The following is an 18509-nucleotide window of genomic DNA, read 5'->3' as shown; positions in this document are numbered from 1 at the left end:
AGCAGCCAGGCGAGTCAGAAAACTGAGTGCAGCCAAGAAAGTCTTGAGCCCAGGCCAGATGATTAGCTCAAGTCATTAGCTGGTGCAGACGATGCTCCAGGGTTGTGCCAACAGTGGAGTGCTCTGGGCTGTGATGCCAGGTGGAGCTCGGCAAGGCTCACCTGGACATAGGCACACCAGCTCCATCCCTCCATCCCAGGTCCTTGCCCGGCAGCAGGAGTGGGCTGTGCTGCAGCAGCATTGTGGAGGCCAAGGGCTGCTTTTGGGGCTGCACAGGTGTTAGAGGGGCTTTGGATTCCAAGCAAAGCTTCAAGGTGTTTTTTGTTGTTGCCTCCACCAACTCTGCTCTCCTGAGGTCTGCTGTGGTCTTGAGAGCAGAGAGGATGTGGGAAAATGGCTGGTGGATAACAGGGGCTCTCACCTTTCCTGCCCCAAGGTATTTCCCAGGGTTGGCCATCCCCTGGCATTCATGATGTCCTAGAGGGAAGAGCCCAGAGCTTCCTTTCAACCCTTTTGTTGCCTACATGTAACTCCCAAGTGTCCCCCTTCCCTCACCTTCTGTTAGAAGACCCTTGGCTTTGGGGCATCTCATGCTGTTATTCCTCCTTCCATTTCCCTAGAAACCAAGGTCCCTTAGCTTGTCTCCCATCCTTGTCTCCCCATTGCAGACCTGCTCCTTGGCTGTGAAAAAGCATCTGCTCTGCTCTGAGGATATCCTGTGTTGTGGCCAATGTGAGCCCTGCTCCAGAGCTGCAACAAACCAAGAACTTCACAGTCTTCCCTGCCCATTATCAAAGAGCCAGTAGAGCAGCAAGACAGCCCCCAGGGGTTTATCCTGTCCCATATTCTAGTAGATCTGTCCAGAGTGCAGCCTCACTGAGCACCTTTCTCTGCCAAGCCATGCAGGGGGTATCAAGGAGATGGCTGATGGGCTGCTTTTTGTACAGGTCTTTGAGCTGCCCCAGCCATCCCCTCCAAAATCCCTGTAGGGGCTGCAGAGAGGACAGGCAGAATGATGGCAGGGAGTGTCATGGTTTGACACTGTGCAATGCCAGCACCCCCATGAAAATGCAGCTTCCCCAAATGAGTGCTGTGAGATGCGATCAGGAACAGAGCAGAGCAGGCGCAAGCTTAAAAACAAAGGGAAAAAACTTTATTAACCTACTACTATAATAAAAGACACACACAGAATCCAGAATGAAAACCCTCCAAAACATTCCTTCTCTCCCCACCCAATTTCCACCAAAACACAGTGAAACACCACCCGAGATTCCTGATCAAGTTACCACCCTTCAGATAATCAATACTCAGTCCATCAAGGGAGGGAGGAATCTCTCTTGTACCACAGACCCCCAGGAAACACAATTGCCACTTCTTGTGTTTCCATGTGACACCCTCCTCTCCATGTCACAGTGCTGTCACCACTGTGCATGGAAAGACTGCTCATAGGGCTCCTTTAAGGATGCTTTGTCCAGAACCAAAAGAACAACGGTTCAGCTTCTCATTTTCGGCACAACAGTCCCCCCATTTTCTCCTCCCATAGTGCCGAGGGTCTCAAGAACAGAGATCTTCTTTTTCCTGAAGACAGAGGGCATCACCACACCCTCCTCAACTTCCCTCTGTTCACTTCACTCCTGCACTTGCAGTCACTGAAGCAGGTCACTGCCACTCCTGCACTCTCTTAGCTCAAGTCACTGCATACCCCTAAAATGCAGTTTCTGCGTTGCAGGAGGAACTGGTTCAGTCTATGGCTATACAAGAAAAGTCCATCCAAAGCCACTCCATCATCTCCTCCCACCTAGGATTTCTTCTTCTAACATCTCAGGTCCAGACTGTCTCTTTTCTCTTTCAAATCGAGGAGGAGTAGAGATTTGCAAAGCTTTTCTTTCCCCAGGAAAGGGTTAAAAGTCTTGGGCTCCCAGAATGGCTGAAATCTTGACTGCCCAGAACTCCGAACTCCAACTCCCATGACTGGGCACTTTCCCCTGCCCCCCCACCTTCACTTTCTCATCTGCCGGTTCCGCCGGCACAGTCTCTGTCTCTCTCTCTCCCTCTGGCGGGGGGAGCAAAGACATCCCAGATTTTCTCCACCCTTCTGTCCGCAGGGGCTGATCTGGTTCCAGTCCCTTCACACCCTGTGCCTATCTCTCCCAGGCTTCATGGCTGTCCCTCCACCGCCAGCCTGGGCTGGGCAGGGCTCCACACTGACCGGAACCAGAGACAGCTCCCCTGGGAGTTCTCTGCTTTTAACCCACTGTGTTCTCAGAGGCATGTCCATGCCTTTAGTGGTCACTCCAAGTGCCAGTATCCAAACCTGACCACTGACTGTTTTGACCCCAACTTCCTGAGAAAATTCACTTCCCTGTCAGACCCTGACAGAGAGTCAGGGCTGGGGGCGTCTCACCTGGCCACTGCCATCTTGGTGCTATTTGCAGGAAGCATCTGGCTGGGAATCTGCAACCCAAAGGTGATGCTGAGGGACATGTGTTTTGCGGGCACTCTGGGAGATGATGGTTGCTTGCCTAGGGGTGTACAGCAAGACAGAGCTGAAGATGTTTTTGGATCTGCTGCTCATCACTCATGGTGACCTCAACAGCAGTGACAATGAAGCCAGTGAGTATTAGAGAAAGAGCAGGAATTGGAACCTTTTGAGTCCTTCTGGACGAGATCCTCAGGTTCATCTTTGCTACTTCTGGGCAAAACTGTGACTTGCTATTTCCCCCCCTTATCTCCATTTAAATGAGATTGGCTGTGTTCACTCGGCTAGAGGAGATCATAGGGGACCCTGAGCCCCATAGGCTGCTGTGGCCTCAGTCCTTGTGCTTCACCAGGACTGGGAATGTGATGGGAGCTGTGTGAGGCTGCCATGAGCTGGGTGTTGCAAGAAGAATTGAAGCAGCTGCAATGCTTTCCCAGTATTTCCCAATGAGATGAATGCAGCCAGCCCAGATCCCAGCCCCAGGGACTGGCTGTAGCTGGAATTTGCTGAAATTCCCCCTTTGCCCTTTCCAGCTCTGTAGCTCAGAGGTGGAAGGCAGACCACCACCAGACAGCCTGGGGAATAGCTGTCCTGGCAGCTTGTGTGGCTGTCAGGTCTCCGGGAAGGCAGCGGCATGGTCAGTGCTCCCTGACGAGAGTGCAGGAGTGAAGGTGATACCCAAGTGGTCCGTTTACATTTTGATGGGTTGGATTTTCCACAGGGATCATTAGTCCTTTCTGATTTCCACTTTAATTAACAACTGCATTATTGAGGTTTCTGCAGGAGTGAGTGCTCATGGATGCTTCATGCTGTATCCTGTGGTGTCCTCGGGGCTGGAGTGCCAGTGCTCCCTAATTGCTCAGGAAGAGGCTTAAATGAGTCAGTGTGAACAATGCTCTTTGCTCATCTCCACCAAATCCCCTGCCTGCTTGTGCCTTTGGGGACTCGGGACCCTGAAGATCCCTTTCTTCCCCATCTGCACCACCTCTTCTGGTTCCTGAGGCTCAGTCCTGCGAGGGGGATGGGTGACCTTCCTGAATGCCACAGGGATGCACTTCAGAGATGACCACACTTTTCTTAGAAATCTTACTGACCCCAGAAAGAGGGGTTGACAGTCACCACATTCCCCTTTCACAATGCAACTGGAAAGCCCCTTTCCTCACTCTGGTGTTCTTCCTGGGGAGCAGAGGCGTGTGAAGCTGCTGTGCTTTGACCCACAAGGTTCCCTGACAGTTGCCATGAGGAAGAACAACCTCCCTTTCCTGTCCATGTTATTGGCAGGGGCTGTGGGCAGCTCAAGAGGTGGGTCCTGCAGACAGAGGTGGCTAAGAGGTGAGGTCCCAGAGCGATATATTCACAACTCAGCATGATCCTTTTGGTGTAGAGCCAGTTGGGAGCCAGCAGCAGGTGGGAGAACCTTGTGCCAGGGAAGTGGTGGCTGGGGACACCCCTGCTTGCCATGGGATGCAGGACTCAGCAGTGCCTGGAAGGGAGTCCCACAGCACACCCCGAGCACCCCTTTCCAGCCCTTGGTTGTGCTGCAAGACCTATCAAACACACTGAACATGCAAGGAGGTGAGGGTTTGTTGCTGGGCAGCACCCCTAGCACCCCTTGTGGGTGGGTCAGGGCTCTGCTCTTGGGACCCACTTTGCAGAGGGCTCCACACTGTCAGACCAACCCCCAGTGAGGAGCTGGCTCTGGGCTGGGAGCAGTTCTGGCCCCCAGCAACCAGAAGCTGTCATCCTCCCTGCTGTGACATCTCTGTGGTAGTGTCCTGTGGAGATTAAGTAGAGCCAAGGTTGCAGAACTAGCCTACATCCCCAGACCTGTGCTGAGCATGGGGCTGATGACAGACGCTAATCCTGCACTACCTAAACTCGACTCTGCTGGCTTTGGAGTGTCAGCAGGTGCTGACTGAAATTAAGCTGGCACATGCTGTTTGTGCTACTCCTCCTGCCCACCAGCCCCTGCCTGATTCCTTCTCACAGAGCTGGCTTGCTGCAGGGGCAATGCTTTCCTGATGGAGGAGATCACCAAACATATGAAGCTGGTGGCAGTGCTGAGATGCAGCACCATATCTGGTGGCATGACTGGAGTTTCCTCTTTCTTCTTAGCATGGAGTGGGGAAGGGGTAGAGCCTCTCCTGCTGTTGAGAGGAGCAGAGGGACTCACTGAGGTCCCTGGGTCCCAGCTGTGTGCCTTGTGCCTGGGTGGATATTTGTCCACATGGAAGGGGTCTGTACACTTCTGTCCCCTTAGGTGCAAGGACAGTCTGAAGCTAGAGCAAGGGTAAAAGAATAGAGGCATAGAGACTCTGCTGCAGGGTTTGTTCACCCCTGTTGCAAAATATTTTTTCTTTTGTCAGTGGGAATTTTATCTGGGTGGATCTGATGCCTTTACATTTGTCCTGCCCCTGGGCCCCACAGAGAAGACCCTGACTCTGGTATCTCCAACTCCCTACAAGGCAGATGCTGACAGCAGCGAGCCTTCCATTGTTTTTTCCCTGGGCTGCACAACCCCAGTGCTCTCTGCTTCCCACAAGGGACTGAAGCAGCCTGGTTTAAGGGACATCACTGCAGGTGGCACTGGCACTGGCACGGCAGTGAGTGACCATACCAAGGAGAAACAAGCCCCGTCCCTGTGCTCCTGTGAAGATTCAAAGTGGGGGTGCTGGTCCTTGCTCTCAGCAGTGCCCATGCAGCGGGTGAGCTGCTGGCACCCTGCACTGTGCAGACAGCCTCTGTGGGGGATTTCTGCTCTTCCACAGAGAAAACCTGTTTACAGGAAGCTCTGTAGCTGCCTTTGGCCAATAACCCATTTTCTGGGATACCTGAAAATCAGGTTGTCTATTGGCCTGTGAGATCTTGGCCCTGGAGTGGACTGCTCTGACTGGGTTCTCCTTTCTCTGCCAGCTTCAGATGTGCCCCCATGCAGACACTTGGAAGGGCAGGAGGGGAAAGCCAGGCTTCAGCAACCAGCCAGGGAGACTCTGGGAGGGGAGACAGACATCACCCCACTACCAACATATACTCTAAAAATGGAGTTGAGGCAAGTTATACCCCCTACAGCATCAGAGGGTTGAGACTACATGATATTTATTGTGAATATCCCAGTATACCAGAGAGGTCTCAGAGAGAAGAATGGGAAATGTGTGGGGTGAGAGTGCTATCCCCCAAGTGCTATCCCAGGGTGCTTTCACAAGGTAAAGGGATCCTGGAGCTGCCTGGTCCTGAACAGCAACACCTATGGCCTGAGAGCTGTCAGAGAGGACAAGAGAGTGTTGGCTATGGGACCACAGAACAGTTGGCTGCAGGGAAACAGCTGCTGGGATTTGGGAACTGCTCAAAGATTAAAATCCAGCCTGTTGTAATTCTTTTTACAACCTCCCAGCCTCCAAAAGAAAGTGAAAGCCATGGGCTGGAAGGGTATATAAGCAGTGGGGAACAGCAGCAGCAGGGCATGGGAAGCTGTGCAGAGCTCACCTCTCCTGCCTGGAGCTCCATTGCCTCCAGCCCATCCTCTGCTAGATTTAGCAGCAAAATGCAGCGGGTCCATCTTCTCTGCTTCAGTCTCCTGTTGCTGGGATGTATCCTGGATGGTAAGATGGGACCTCTCAGGCTGCCTTTCCTGGGGAAGTGAGAGGATTCTGCTTCTTCTCTCTTTTGCATTTCTAGCAGACTTCTGGAGGGACACATGGCTGCTTCTTCCTCACAGCCCTCCTGTGTCCGTTTCTTGTAACCTGCCCACAGGGACTTTGTCCTGCCCAAAATCCAGACAGGAGTCTGCAGAGCTCTGGGGCAAGGAAGGTGTGTTTGGGAAAGGCCATGGAGCAATCCTGCCTCCCAGTGCCCTAGCCCAGCTTGCACATATTGGGCTGGGATTTTCTTGGTCCCATTCTCCCCAGGACACCACCGAGGTGACCCTCCTGTCACTCTGTGGTGTAGGGCAGCCTGAAGGCCAGTGGCAGGGCTGGGAGCCAGAGGGAAGATGTCTTTTAGGGCAGGGCTGATGTTTAAGGGGCTGTTGGTGTTGGACATGGCATTTGCACAGGTCGCAGCTGTTTGGTTGGGTGACATCAGAGCCTCTACATGTGGTGGGGAGCTGGGGGGTCCAGATGCCTTGTGGTGTTGCACCACACCTTGCTGCTGAGGGTACAGACACCTGTGGGTGCTGCCAGCCTTGTCAGGTGTTAGCAGTGAATACAGAATTTGCTGGGAGGGTGACTCTGCTTCTCCTTCCCTGCAGAGCAGCACAGACAGCTATGTCTTTCAGCTGTCACAGGAATGATCCGTGTGGGGTGGGCTGGTGGTGGGGTAGCTGCCAAACCTGTGATCGCTTCAGTAAATAAAGCTGAAGTCACCCCAGCCCCTCAGAAAGGCATGTCTGTATTGCAGCATCCTGAAGAGGGGTAAATAAAGACCCCCGAGTCCTGCCTTGCTAGCTGGGGTGTGGGAGGGTTCCCTTCTGCCTGTTTACTCTTCCCATCTCTTTTGCTTTCTGTTGGAAGGAGGCAAAGGGCTCTCAGCATTGGGCTGTGAGCACAATAAAGCTGGTGCTTGTGTGCCCAGCCAGGGCAGTGTGTGACACCATTCCTGCAGGCACTATCCTGCTGCAGCCCTGTCACCTCCAGGGAAGCTGGGAGAGGTGCAGCTGGCCTCCTCTAGTGTTCCTCCTCCAGTGCACGGCAGGAGCAACGTCCTCGACTGCTGCCTGCGGACAAGCGAGGTGCCCATCCCATGGTGGATCGTGCAGGATTACTGGCTCCAGCTGGTGCAGGATGGCTGTGACATCGATGCTGCCGTGTAAGAGCCCAAGTGCTGATGGCTGAGGGACGAGGCCTCGTGATGGCCAAGGGATGGACCTTGCACAGAGGCAGGGTGGAAGGCAGAGCAGGATGGCAGAGGGATGTTAGGCTGGATTTGAGGGTGGAGGAATAGGGAGAGCTGCAGAAGAGATCATGGAGATCCAGAGGCTCAGTGAGAGGGGGAGAAACGGAGAGGGGAGAGCATAGACAAAAGCCAGGGAAGAAAGTCATCTACAGGGAGAGATGGGGGAGGGCAGTGAGGTAGGGAGTGGGTGAGAGTTTGAGCTGTTCTTGAGCATCCATGGAGTGCCTGTCACTACATCTTGGTTTTTTCCCTCATGGGCCTGGCAGATTCATCACCACAAAGGGCAAATGCCTCTGTGCACCCCTCCATTCCCCGTGGGTGATTCGTCTCCAAAAGAGGCTGGATGCCACCTTTGCCAAGAGGGTAAGAACCATCCCTGTTCTCAGTCAGGCATGAGATCAGCCCAGGGGCTGGGTTTATCCACTGCTGGACAGGCTTTTCCCATTGTGACGGCTGCTGGGAAGAGCAGGACCATGCTCTACTGAGACATTGATAATTTGTTTTGGTCTCCATCCCTCCTGCCTCCAGCTGGGACTAGTCTGCCTCCTTGGTGGTCCTTCTTCCACCCCAATTGAATGCATTCCTGGGATTTTTGTCTACCCAGTATCACTCTTGTCTGAGCCTGGTTTGTGTGCCATGGCAAATGGCACCAAGAGAAAGATCTCTTCTTTCTTCTGCCCTTCAAGTTTGGAGTCTGCTTCTTGTGCATCTTGATGGAGAGGGCTTATGATGAGCTTGGTGGGTGCTTCACAAACCCTGACAGGTCCATCACTACCATGGCTTGTCCAGCAGAGGAAGGAATCCTGGGGAAGCTCATACCCCCAAGGAGTACACTAATATCAGTTGGGTTTTTAATTTCCACAGGGCAAGTAGGTCCTCAAGAAGCAATTGCTGGTCCCAACAGCTGGAGGAGACCATCTCCCAGCTATGAATCTGATGCTAACAGAGCCAACCTGCTTCCACCTCCAGCCTCAGGGCTGACCCTCCTTGAGAATCATGCCGGTGTATGGGACTCGGCAGAACCCTGTCTGCTCTGTCTTTGACAATGTGACCCAGAACCTGTCCCAGACTGAGCCAGAGGCTGCTGGACTCCATCATCTTTGCAACCTAGAAGTTGTTTGATGGAGTGATCTGTGCGGTGAGCTGGGGACTCTCAGACTTCCCATCAACACAGCGGTTGTGACCTCCAGCTATAGTCTGATCCCTTTGGTTTCTATTGTGAGCCTCAGCCTAGAATCCTTCTGCATCCCTGGGCAGGGCTGTCAGCATAGAAGAGTGTGGGGCTGGAGGGGAGTGATGGAGATGTTCCACAATGGCAATACATTTTACTGATTCTTGACAAGCACAACCCAGATGCCCTCAGAAAATGTGTAACTGATGTGGTTCCGCTCACTCCTGAATTCCCCGTCCTGTTTCCCTTCTGCCCTTCCTTGCAAGGGTAGAAATATAGCCACTAATGTGGAGCAGGCAGAGATGTGGCCCTTAGCCCCTGCTCTCCTCCAGGACATTGCACCCTTTCTCAGTCCCTCAGCCTGACACCACTGTCCAGCCCTGCCCCATGCCCATGCCTGGAGGTTGTGCGGCTCTCAAGTTATTTACTTCTAGATCTGTTCATTGCAGCAATTCCATGTGTATGCCTCTTCTTTACTCTCTTTTTTTATTGTGCTGTGATTTTGTTAAATAAAAAGAGAAGCCAGCAGGTAGTTGTTGTGCCTCATGTTTGAGCCTGAAAGCCAGCATGGAGTGTGCGGTGAGCAGACAGCACTGCCTGCTGTGCTGAGTGGCAAGAGGGCTGTGCTGGGGTGTGGGGAGAAGGAAGGATGGTTCTTGGGGACAAGGGACACAGCAACTGGGCTGCAGGTCTCTCCTGGGAGTCCCTCAGCACTGTGGCAAAACAGGTGCCCTGCTCTGCACTGCTCAGCCAGGCTACAGGTGGGCAGGGATGGGGTAGGAGGGAGCATGCCAGTATTGCACCACCCAGCCCCAAACGCTTCAGTCCTGCCAGTGCAGATGCTGGGCTGGAGCTCCCCAAGTCTCAGCTTCCACAGAAGCAGAGGACATGGAAGAAGTGCTGCAGGAATGGGAGGTTTGTCCTTGCAGTAAAGGGAAACTGAGGCACAGTGTGGTTGATTACTCTTGCAGGTCAGTATTTGCTGGTGGCTGGGGTGCAGCTGAGTGGAAGGATGAGCTTTTGGGGCAATGGAGGCTGCTGAAGACTCTTGGGCACATTCATGGATAAGGCACATATGGCAGCCCCCCAGCTCCTGGCACTCATCAACAGTAAGCTGAGAGTCTGTGGCCATTTTCCTCCTGAGCCTCAGGTCTCCTGTGCACTCTGAATAAGGTCTTGCTGTCTCAAAGTGTCCTTTTGTCCACTGTTGTCCAGGCCATGTGATGTCTGAACAAAGCTGTTCTGTCCAGCTGAAGCATTTGTGTGTCCAAGAGGCAGGCACCATCCTCTCCTCCCAGGCACTGCTGTGTGATTGTCTGCATCATTCATCTACTCGGGTTTGGTGCTAGTCAGCATGCCTGGGCACAGGTTGGGAGTGAAATGGTTCAGAACTATTCCTGAAGGCAAAGGTACAGCCCTCAGGGGATGGCATCCACAGGGGTGCAGTGGCTGGGCTGTTCAAGCCAGGGGGTGCCCAGGTACCTGATGGCTTTGTGCTGACACCTCTTGAATTCAAGTTTAATCCTGTCCCTTCTTCTCCCCTGGTCATCTGTCTCACTCAGCCAGTGGCTCGTTTCTCTTTCAGATCTTCTCTTCTCTGGGGTCCTCCTCCCTGGTATGTGCACACACAATGCCTCAGGCTCAGGTGTCTCTGAGTGTGACTTTCACAGAGCACCAGCTTTGTCCCAGACCATTAACTATAGTGACAGCCCCAGCAATTCAATCCTGAGCAGAAGAAGGAAGAGAAGGAAGGCTGGTATGGGAAGAGGGGCCAAGATAAACAGTATGAGTGGGAAATGAGGATAACTGGTGATGTCTTGGACAGAAGCCTTCCTGCTGCTCGCTCAGTGACCTGTGAGGGCGTCATGGCTGGGGAGGGGGAGGATGCTTAGCATGGATCTGCTCTGAGGCTGAGCTGCTGCAGCTGGAGCATGTCCCTGTGAAGGGGCAGGGACTGCCAGAGGGGCTTGGCCTGGGGTGCATTAGATTCATGCTTGGCTGCAGGCTACCAGGACAAGGAGAATAGTGTCCTGGACCAGAAAAAATGAGGGAGAAGGGGTTTACACTGATCTCTTGGATGCTGGAAGCAGGTTAATCCTATGAGAGTTCCAGGGAAATCTTTGCCAACCAGCCCTTAAGAGTACGGTTGCAACACCCAGGGTTCTCGTCTCTGCTGGGAGCAGTAAATGTGGTCTCCTCAGAGCTATTCAGCCTGCACACCACAGATCCCTGGTAGGTGCTTGCATGCCATGGTTCTCAAGTGCCGTGGTGATCCACATCCCAGCTCTGGCAACAGGCTGCTCTTATACCCCCAGGGGAGGACAAGAAGAGATACTGTCCTGGACCAGGTACATGGTCCTGGCTCCTGTCCCTCCTCCAGCCCTGCAGCAGCCTCTCCTCCCATGCCAGAGCTCAACTCCTCTTGTAAATCTGTCAAAAACCAGACTGGTTCAGTGCTTAGTAAACTAGGGAGTGAGTTTTTCTGATTCAAAATGTCAATGATCTCTTTAGAAGGAAGCAGCCACTTTCCTTAGGGAAAGTAGCTAGTCACTGCTGTGTCAAAAACCTCAGTTCCCAGCCCAAAGCTAGTCTCAGTAAAAAAGTCCTGCTTTTCTCTCCCCAGACATGTTTTCCTTGCGCTTTTCCTATCTGCACTGCATCCTCAGGGGTGGGTGGTGCAGGACCAGAATCCATTGCAGTTCAATGCAGACATACCCTCAGTAGCTCAGGAGATACGTGCAGGGATCTCTCTGTCTCTGGAGCATTGGCCGAATCCCCTGTAGCCTTTTATTCAAACCTGGGGACCTGTATTTCACATGTTGTGGAGCAACAAGGTGCTATAACTGTAGCTTTCACAAGGAGCTGACAAAACAGCCACTCTCTTGGTGACTGTGAGCAAGGCAGGAGAGAAAGGACAGAGCTGCATCTATGCAAGCAAACTGAGCAGGCATCAGGTCACTCCCTGGCTGCCAGCACTCACAGCTGGGATCATGAGAGCACTCGTGTGTCTGCCTGGCATGATGAAAGCTGTCTTGGATGCTGCTCAGGCTGAGCTCAAGGGGCACAAGACACATCAGGCACAATCTGCTGCAGTCTCAGGGTCTGACCTGGCACAGACATACCCAGCTGGGAGCTAGGATTGAAGGTTCCATGGCAGAAAACACCAATTTGCTTCTCTGCAAGCAGGACACCAATGGAAATACTATGTTGGTCTCGCTTGGTGCCATAATACCCTTCACAGGAAAGGTATTTGCTGGAACTGGTTTTGTCCCTTGCCTCCAAAGAGATGGTGTACAGGGGCTTTTCCTGTCACCAGCATCCTCCATGTGCTGCACATGCTGGTCCTGGAGTGACTGGGGAGGAACCAGCTGCATCGTCCCCACATGGTCCTTCAGGTAAGGGGAGCCACACCATGGGGGCTAAGAGCTGTTCCCCCTCTCACAACCCTCACACAGCTTCTTCACATGACTCCCTGGTGCACAGGAGTCAAGAGGAGGTGTGGACATGCCCTGGGCACATTTGCCAGAGCAGGGGCCAGTTGTTCCCCATTCTGGTGGTTTCCACCTTGTGGTGCCAAGACAAGGGGCTGCTCTTCCTTGGCACAAGTGCCAGATTAGCTGGCAGGGTCTCAGGGACCTGTCTAGGTTTATGTGAGGAGATGGGATATGTGGATGGTTGGGAAGGATGGGAAGCTAGGTGAGGAAAAGCCCCTTTTGTCTTGTTCCATTGTACTGTTTGCTCTTGCCTAAACAACATGTGTGGATGATGGAGAGAATTCAGAACTGGCATCTCTTATCTTCAAGCCCCTGCTTGATCCCCCCTCATTTCCAGCATGTCATCACTACTGCTGTTTGTCTGGACAGTTTCTGCTAAGATTTGTCTTGTGGGCAAATGCCAGCACTCTTAGCCAGGCTGTGCGGTTCCAAAAAGGAGCTGGTGCCATTCCTGCCATGTTCCTCTTGCAGCTGAACTCTGCCTGGTGGCATTGCCCAGCCTGCACCTCCATGATCTGATTGCCAGGACTGGAGCACGAGACCAGAGTTTTTCTCCTGCCCTGAGCTCCTGGAATCAAATTGAGTCCAGAAGCTGTCTTATATGGAGACCCTTGTACCTAGACAGGACTTGACTCAACTTTCTAGAAGTAGTAGGAACTGCATCTCATTGTAGTGGAGGCTGAGCCACGAGACAGGCACAGCTCTGCCCAGGTCCCGGGGCTCCCTTTGGAAAGGGATGAGGGACCCATCCTCTCTGCCCTCAGATGCACCCATCTTCTCTCTATGCACAGAAACACTAAAAACTGGAGATAAAGACAAAACCAGAAGGGCAAGCAAAGAGAAGACTTAACCTGCTGAGAAATCACTCTGGAAACTACCCATTACCCATCCCTCCTGAACAAGCAGCAGGCAGTGACAGGAGGCTTAGTGCCATTTCTGTGGCCCTCCCCACCTCTCCCTCCTGTTTTCCTGCTTAGCCGTGCCTCTAGGTAAAGCTTTTTTCTGCTCTCCACATTGTGTGCCCAGCCACAGAAAGGCTGAGGGAAATCTATCTTCCCTTCTTTCCTCAATTGCTCTGCAACCATGGCAGAATGGCCTGGATACAGGGCAAAAAATAATTATTTTTGTCAGAGACTGAGAGGTCACCTCCAGCTCAGATTGAAGGGATGGGGCATGGAGGGGGCTAGCAAAGATCTGATTAGCTCTGCTCGGGATGAGAGGGACAGCCATGGGGCAAGCAAAGATGAGAAAATCTTGGGCATTCTCATGGGTTTGTGAAATTGGTGTGCAGCCCAAGGCTGGCTGGGATACATTATACCCGTAAGCATGAAAAATCTTTCCTTGTCCATAGTGAAAAGGGAAATCCAGAAGATTGCTAATAGTAAGGCAGACCCAGGGGCTCTTCCCACAATCTTTCTTTAGATCTAACAAGCACGAACTTCTAATCCTGGTGTCTCACTCTGTCTGCTTGGCCCCATGTTGCCCAGTGTGTGCCAAATTTCCTTGAATCCTTCTGTATTTTACTGGCATTGTGACTATTCTGTGCCTGTCCAGCTGTGCCAATGCAGATTTGCAAGGTGTGGAGTTTCACAAGCTTCCTGGCTTGGGAGGTTCACCTGCTGCAGCCTTTAGTTTTTTCTTGCTCCAAACATATCTAATTCTTCCCTACTTTCCCACAGATGTTATGGCTAGGAAAGCCCCTTCTCTGTTGAGATGTGCACTACAAGCCCACAACTCTGTTTACATGGATACTCCTTAATCCTGTTTAAATTTTCAAGCTGTCACTTTCTGCTCTCTGTGGGTGGGACAATTCTCCAGCAATGTGAGCTGCTGAGGTGGTCTTTGGTAAGTAAATAAAATGCTTTCCTTGAAAGTACCTGCAATATATAGTTTGCCAGCTTTTATTTAGCTGACACAGCTTTTGGAAAGGCACCAGTGTGTTTATGGTGATGGATGACAGTCACTGTTCTGAAAAGAACAAAAACAGAAGTGTCCCAGATGCACTAGAGCTACAGATCCAGCCTCTTCTCACAGTGCTTGGTTTCATTTCCCAGCCACTGCATTGTCCTCTGACCCTGACAAGGACAGCTACCCCAGGGAATTCCCAGTGTCAGAGCCAACAGGGCTGCGGGTTTCACTGCCTGCCTGGGGTGAAAGCAGGGATGATATCTGCTGTGTGGAACCTGGCTGTTTCTGAAGGCTGTGTCTGCACTGTGCAATGGCTCTTTGCTGAGCCTGTGGCATTCAGTTGGCTTCAGGAGGGCAGCAGGTCCTGGAGCTGCTGTCACTCAGCTCAGAACCTCTCACCTTGGGTGGGCAGGCTCTGTCCTGCTTTGCCCCCCATCCCAGTACAGACACTTGTGGCAGCAGACATTCTGAAGCTTGACAGAGGATGGTAACAGGGATGCTCTCTCTACCTTGATCTGAATTCCAGCTACTCACTAGCCCTGCTGCCAGCAAATCCAACACAGGTGGTTTGTTTCAAAAAGTAGCATCTCTTGTCATGCCAGTGTGCTGTAAAGCAGGTGTTTAAGTTACTGCAGACTGAAGCAAAAGATCAACACAAAGAGCCCTTTGTGAGTCAGCCTCACACCAAGAGGTGCTCAGGTCTCCAGTCCAACTTGGCAGCTGGTACAGTACTAACAGGAGAAATGGGGGTTGTGTTGGGATGAGGAAAAAGGGGTAGATGTCCTGCAGCTTGCTGTCACTGCATCCAGCTGCTGTCCCCTTCCATTTTAGCAGGGGTGGCTGCTTGATTTATCTCTGAGATTTCTTTACTGAGGATTTTGGACATCACTCATGAATGGTCCTGTAGGACACGAATTTTAAAAATCACTCTCATTGGAAGACGTGGTCTCAGATGGGACAGCTGGTCTCTGGAAAGGTGTGCACCCACCTGGGAGCATTGTGGAGTACAGTGGTGAGCTTGATCAGAGGTGTGAATGATGTGGCCTCAAACAACAGGCCGAAGGAACTTGATTTAATCTTGCTTCCAGGAATGGATGACATGGTTTTCAAGTGCACAGAGGGACATAGCAAAGAGAAAGTGAAAAGAAGTACTGAGTTTAATTTTGATAAGTCAAGACACCACAGGGGTCAGATTTTGGGGGAAATTCCATTTAACAGGAAGAGGCCGATGACGAAATGATGCATGTCCACTGCTGGAAACTTTTACAATGAGACCAGAGCTTGTCAGAAAACTGGAAGAGGTGCTGGCTCTGGCTCAGCGCAAGATGGATTAGATGACCCCAGGCAGTCCTTCCTAATCCTTTTTCCCCCCTTTGCTAAATTGTCCTACCAGGTTCTTGCTAGGTGAGAGAGGAACCTACCAGGTTCCTCTGCCTTATGCTATACTTCTGAGGGCTACCTGAAATCCTTCATTTTCCATGACCTTGGGAATTTCTCTAAAAGGTGGAGAAGGGAGGATGGAGTTACACCCTGAAGCCCCCATTTACTTGTTGGGTGCTTGATGTGAGGCTGCCTGTGGTCACAGGAAACCCTTGCTCCTGCATGCAAATCCAGGATCTGACCTGGTGCCCAAGTGATGAAGGTGCCTTGGGAGCATGGGGACAGCTTGCCACAACAGACTGAAAGAAACAGATCTTGAGTGTCTTCCAATAGAAGTACCTTTGAAGTGGAGCAGGCTGTGCAGTGCTAATAGTAGAGTGTGAACCATCAGCAGTGAAAACCAGCATTCTTGTTTTCTCCATCTGGGACACATGCTAGGGCACTCCTGATGAGGGCCTTGGCAGGCTTGGCTCTGTTTCACCAGCATAATTTGAGTTTGGGCTTGAGGGAAAAAAAGAAAGCAACCCAAAGAGATAACAGAAAAGAGCTCTTCAGGGCGAACGTGAAGCCAACGAGTTTAGCATCAAACGCCATTTGAAAGCAGCTGTGCAGCCCTGCTCAGGGATAAATAAAGGCTGGTTTGAAGCTGGAGAGCTAGCTGGCAGAACACACTGTTCCCATCTTGCCAAACACTTCCCAGACCACCTGTCCTCGCAGGGCTGGGCTCCTCACAGAGCTCTCATGCTGCCACATGCTCTGGTGGAGTGGATGGCTGTATGGCCAGCATCCTGAGGCTCAGCCTTGGCTTGGAGTGAGGGCACAGCTCAGGCTCATCTTGAGGGGGAAACCCTTGCAGGGTCCTTCATCTCTCTGAAGAGCTCAGAGAGATGGAGACCATTCCACTTCATGGTATATCCTCACCCTTGTGATGTTTCCAAGATTTGGAGTGGGAGGCAGATGTGAGAGTTTGGCTGGCAGGAGATGTGCGCTGCCTGGCCCCCAGGGTAGTGCCAAGCAGAGGCCATGGTTTTGCATTGGTGCAAAGCCTGAAGCATTGGATTCAAGGGAGCTCTAATCAAAGCAGGCCCTCAAGTGTCTGCGCTCAGTGCTCTAACAGAATAAGGAAGGACTCAAGCAAAAAAACATCTGGAACAAGATCAGAAGCCAGGCACTTTCCTAAACAAAGGAGATGCATGGCCTTGGAGGAGAAAACAGACGTGTAAATAGAGACGGAGGGGGCCAATAGAAGGTTGGGTTTCTCTGTATCTCATTTGTCTTCCTTGTGCTGCAGCTGTCTAAAGTAAATGCTGGGGGGCTGTGGTGTGCTGGAACATGCTGAGGCTATTCATCATGGGCAGTGCTGGCAGCTGGGACAAGTCCGTGATGAACAGAACCTTCCAGCTTTCCAGAGGGCTCTGCCTCACTTGCACCACTAGTTTTGAGGCAGCAGCCTTTCTTGTGTTGCAAGCAGGGAAAGGTAGGGAGAGAATAACTTCTTTCAGCAGGGCATTCACCCTTGTGAATGTGACCCTGAGGTGTTTTTTCACAAGAACTCCAGCTGGTTAAAACAGGAGGGTCATTGCCTTCTCTGCTTCCAGAACCCCTTCAGTGTACTCTGGGAAGGAATTCCTCCTGGTCCAGATCTTGCCTCCCATTGACTGTGTCTGGTTGTACTTACACAAAAGTCTTCTGGGTCTGTACTTTACAGTCTGAACAGCCTCAATCTACTCAGCATTTATCCTTCTCTCTCTGCTCTCCTGTTCAGGACTGCGTGTGTCAATGCAAAGGGCAGGTAGTTCTGCAGGGATTAGGTATGGAGCTGCTAGAATGGGCTTTCTTTGACAGCCAGGTGGAGTCTTGGCACAGCTCTGTTGTGAAGAGAGTCTGCGGCTTCATGCCATGCTTGCCTGGGCCATCAGGGACAGCACAGGCAAAGAGCCAAACATCAAAATTCAGAACTGAGACTTTTTCTCAGCTGCTTGCAAAGATTGCTGGAGAAGGCCACAGTTGCTGGGATTTTGAGAGCTTCCCTGTGGAGCAAAGGGGATGTACTACTCCAGAACAGCATAATCCTTCCCAGTTTTCCTGTGGGATACCCCTGTCCAAGGATTTCCAGGCAGAGGCTTATCAAAAACAGGAAAAAGCCACCTAAGATTGTCAAGCTAAAGCCTTCTGGGACAGAACTGCTGAGAGTGCACAGGGGGAGCTAGGGAAGTTTCTGAAGCATGTAAGATGTACTAGGTATTCCTAAAGGGGCACAGTAGCAAGGAATGGGAAGTCCCTGGCTGACTCTTCTGTGCCTGATAAGGCAGACTGGCTCCATGCCCTGCTAAGGAAGGACTTACTTGTGCATCCTTTCTTACTGTAAACAGAGGCGAGAGTCATCAAGATAACAGTCAGAAGGATGGGAAAAGAAAATGTGTCCCACTCCAAGCACAGCCACCATGTTAGCCAAACTCCTAAACTGTTGGAAAGGAGCTATCAGAAACTGGGAAGCATTGAAAGCTACTGAGCCCCTCAGCTCCTCTCCCTTCGCATAAAGCTACCCCTGCAGCATTAGAAGTGCACTGATCCCCTGGAATCCTTAAAGGCCTTTAAAAGCCTCCTTCTTATTGAGGGAGGTTGGCCCAGAACCCCCAGTCAAATTTGGTCAGAAACATCCTCTGCACAGCCCACTGCAGCATTGCCAGAGTCACCCTAAAGACTCCTGTTCCATGTGCATCCCTGAAATGCTCAGGTCAAAGTTTAAAAACTACAGCAGTGCTCTTTTCGCACTCTCTGTTGATAATCCGTTGAAGTCGCAGCACAGGGTGCTGGTGGGGCACAGCCAGCGGCTGGACAAGTGACCACAGGTAGGTGCATGTGGTTCTCACACAAGCTCCACCTGGGGAAACTCCTGCACTGGTGACTCCTGGGTGCTGGCAGGGAAGGATAACTCTGGATTCCTCTCTGTCTGCTGATTTCCCTTATGCACCTAGTAGTGGTCTCAGCTACCACTGAAACAGAAGAGACAGAGAAGAAGAGAACTGGAGAAGAGAATGAGAGAGCCTCTGTCTTGACCCAGCACTGCAGCTCTTGGGTTGTTTCCTTCACCCTTTGCAATGTGAAATTTCACATGATGCCTTTCACATTCTTTTATTCTTGTAAGAGGTATATCCTGCCACTCTCCTGAATGATCAAAGAGGCT

At 51.8% G+C, this 18509-nt stretch overlaps 2 protein-coding genes across 3 annotated transcripts in view; one reads left to right on the top strand and one right to left on the bottom strand.

Annotated features, from left to right (window-relative positions):
• Positions 1–1133: 1133 nt before the first annotated feature.
• The window catches only part of IL11RA (interleukin 11 receptor subunit alpha), a 51725-nt gene continuing 34349 nt past the window's right edge, over positions 1134–18509 (bottom strand). The window contains exon 12 of the mRNA XM_085567690.1: positions 1134–3788. Coding sequence (XP_085423816.1) covers positions 3775–3788 — 14 coding nt within the window. The 3' untranslated portion in view covers positions 1134–3774. The remainder of the gene's footprint in view (positions 3789–18509) is intronic.
• Positions 4190–11693, top strand: CCL19 (C-C motif chemokine ligand 19). Of its 2 annotated transcripts, XM_085567699.1 has the most exons (4): positions 4190–6078; positions 7159–7282; positions 7636–7732; positions 8234–11693. In XM_085567699.1, the coding sequence occupies exons 1-4, from the start codon at positions 5409–5411 to the stop codon at positions 8240–8242; spliced, it is 900 nt and encodes a 299-aa protein (XP_085423825.1). In that variant the 5' UTR covers positions 4190–5408; the 3' UTR covers positions 8243–11693. The 2 variants fall into 2 exon arrangements, with proteins under 2 accessions (XP_085423825.1, XP_085423824.1); XM_085567698.1 differs by having other exon boundaries at positions 7636–11693.

Source organism: Lonchura striata, chromosome Z (assembly GCF_050655825.1).
Source record: "Lonchura striata isolate lonStrDom1 chromosome Z, ASM5065582v1, whole genome shotgun sequence".
NCBI lineage: Eukaryota > Metazoa > Chordata > Aves > Passeriformes > Estrildidae > Lonchura > Lonchura striata.
Note: the sequence above shows the minus strand (reverse complement) of the source record. Positions and strands in the feature narration are given on the sequence as shown.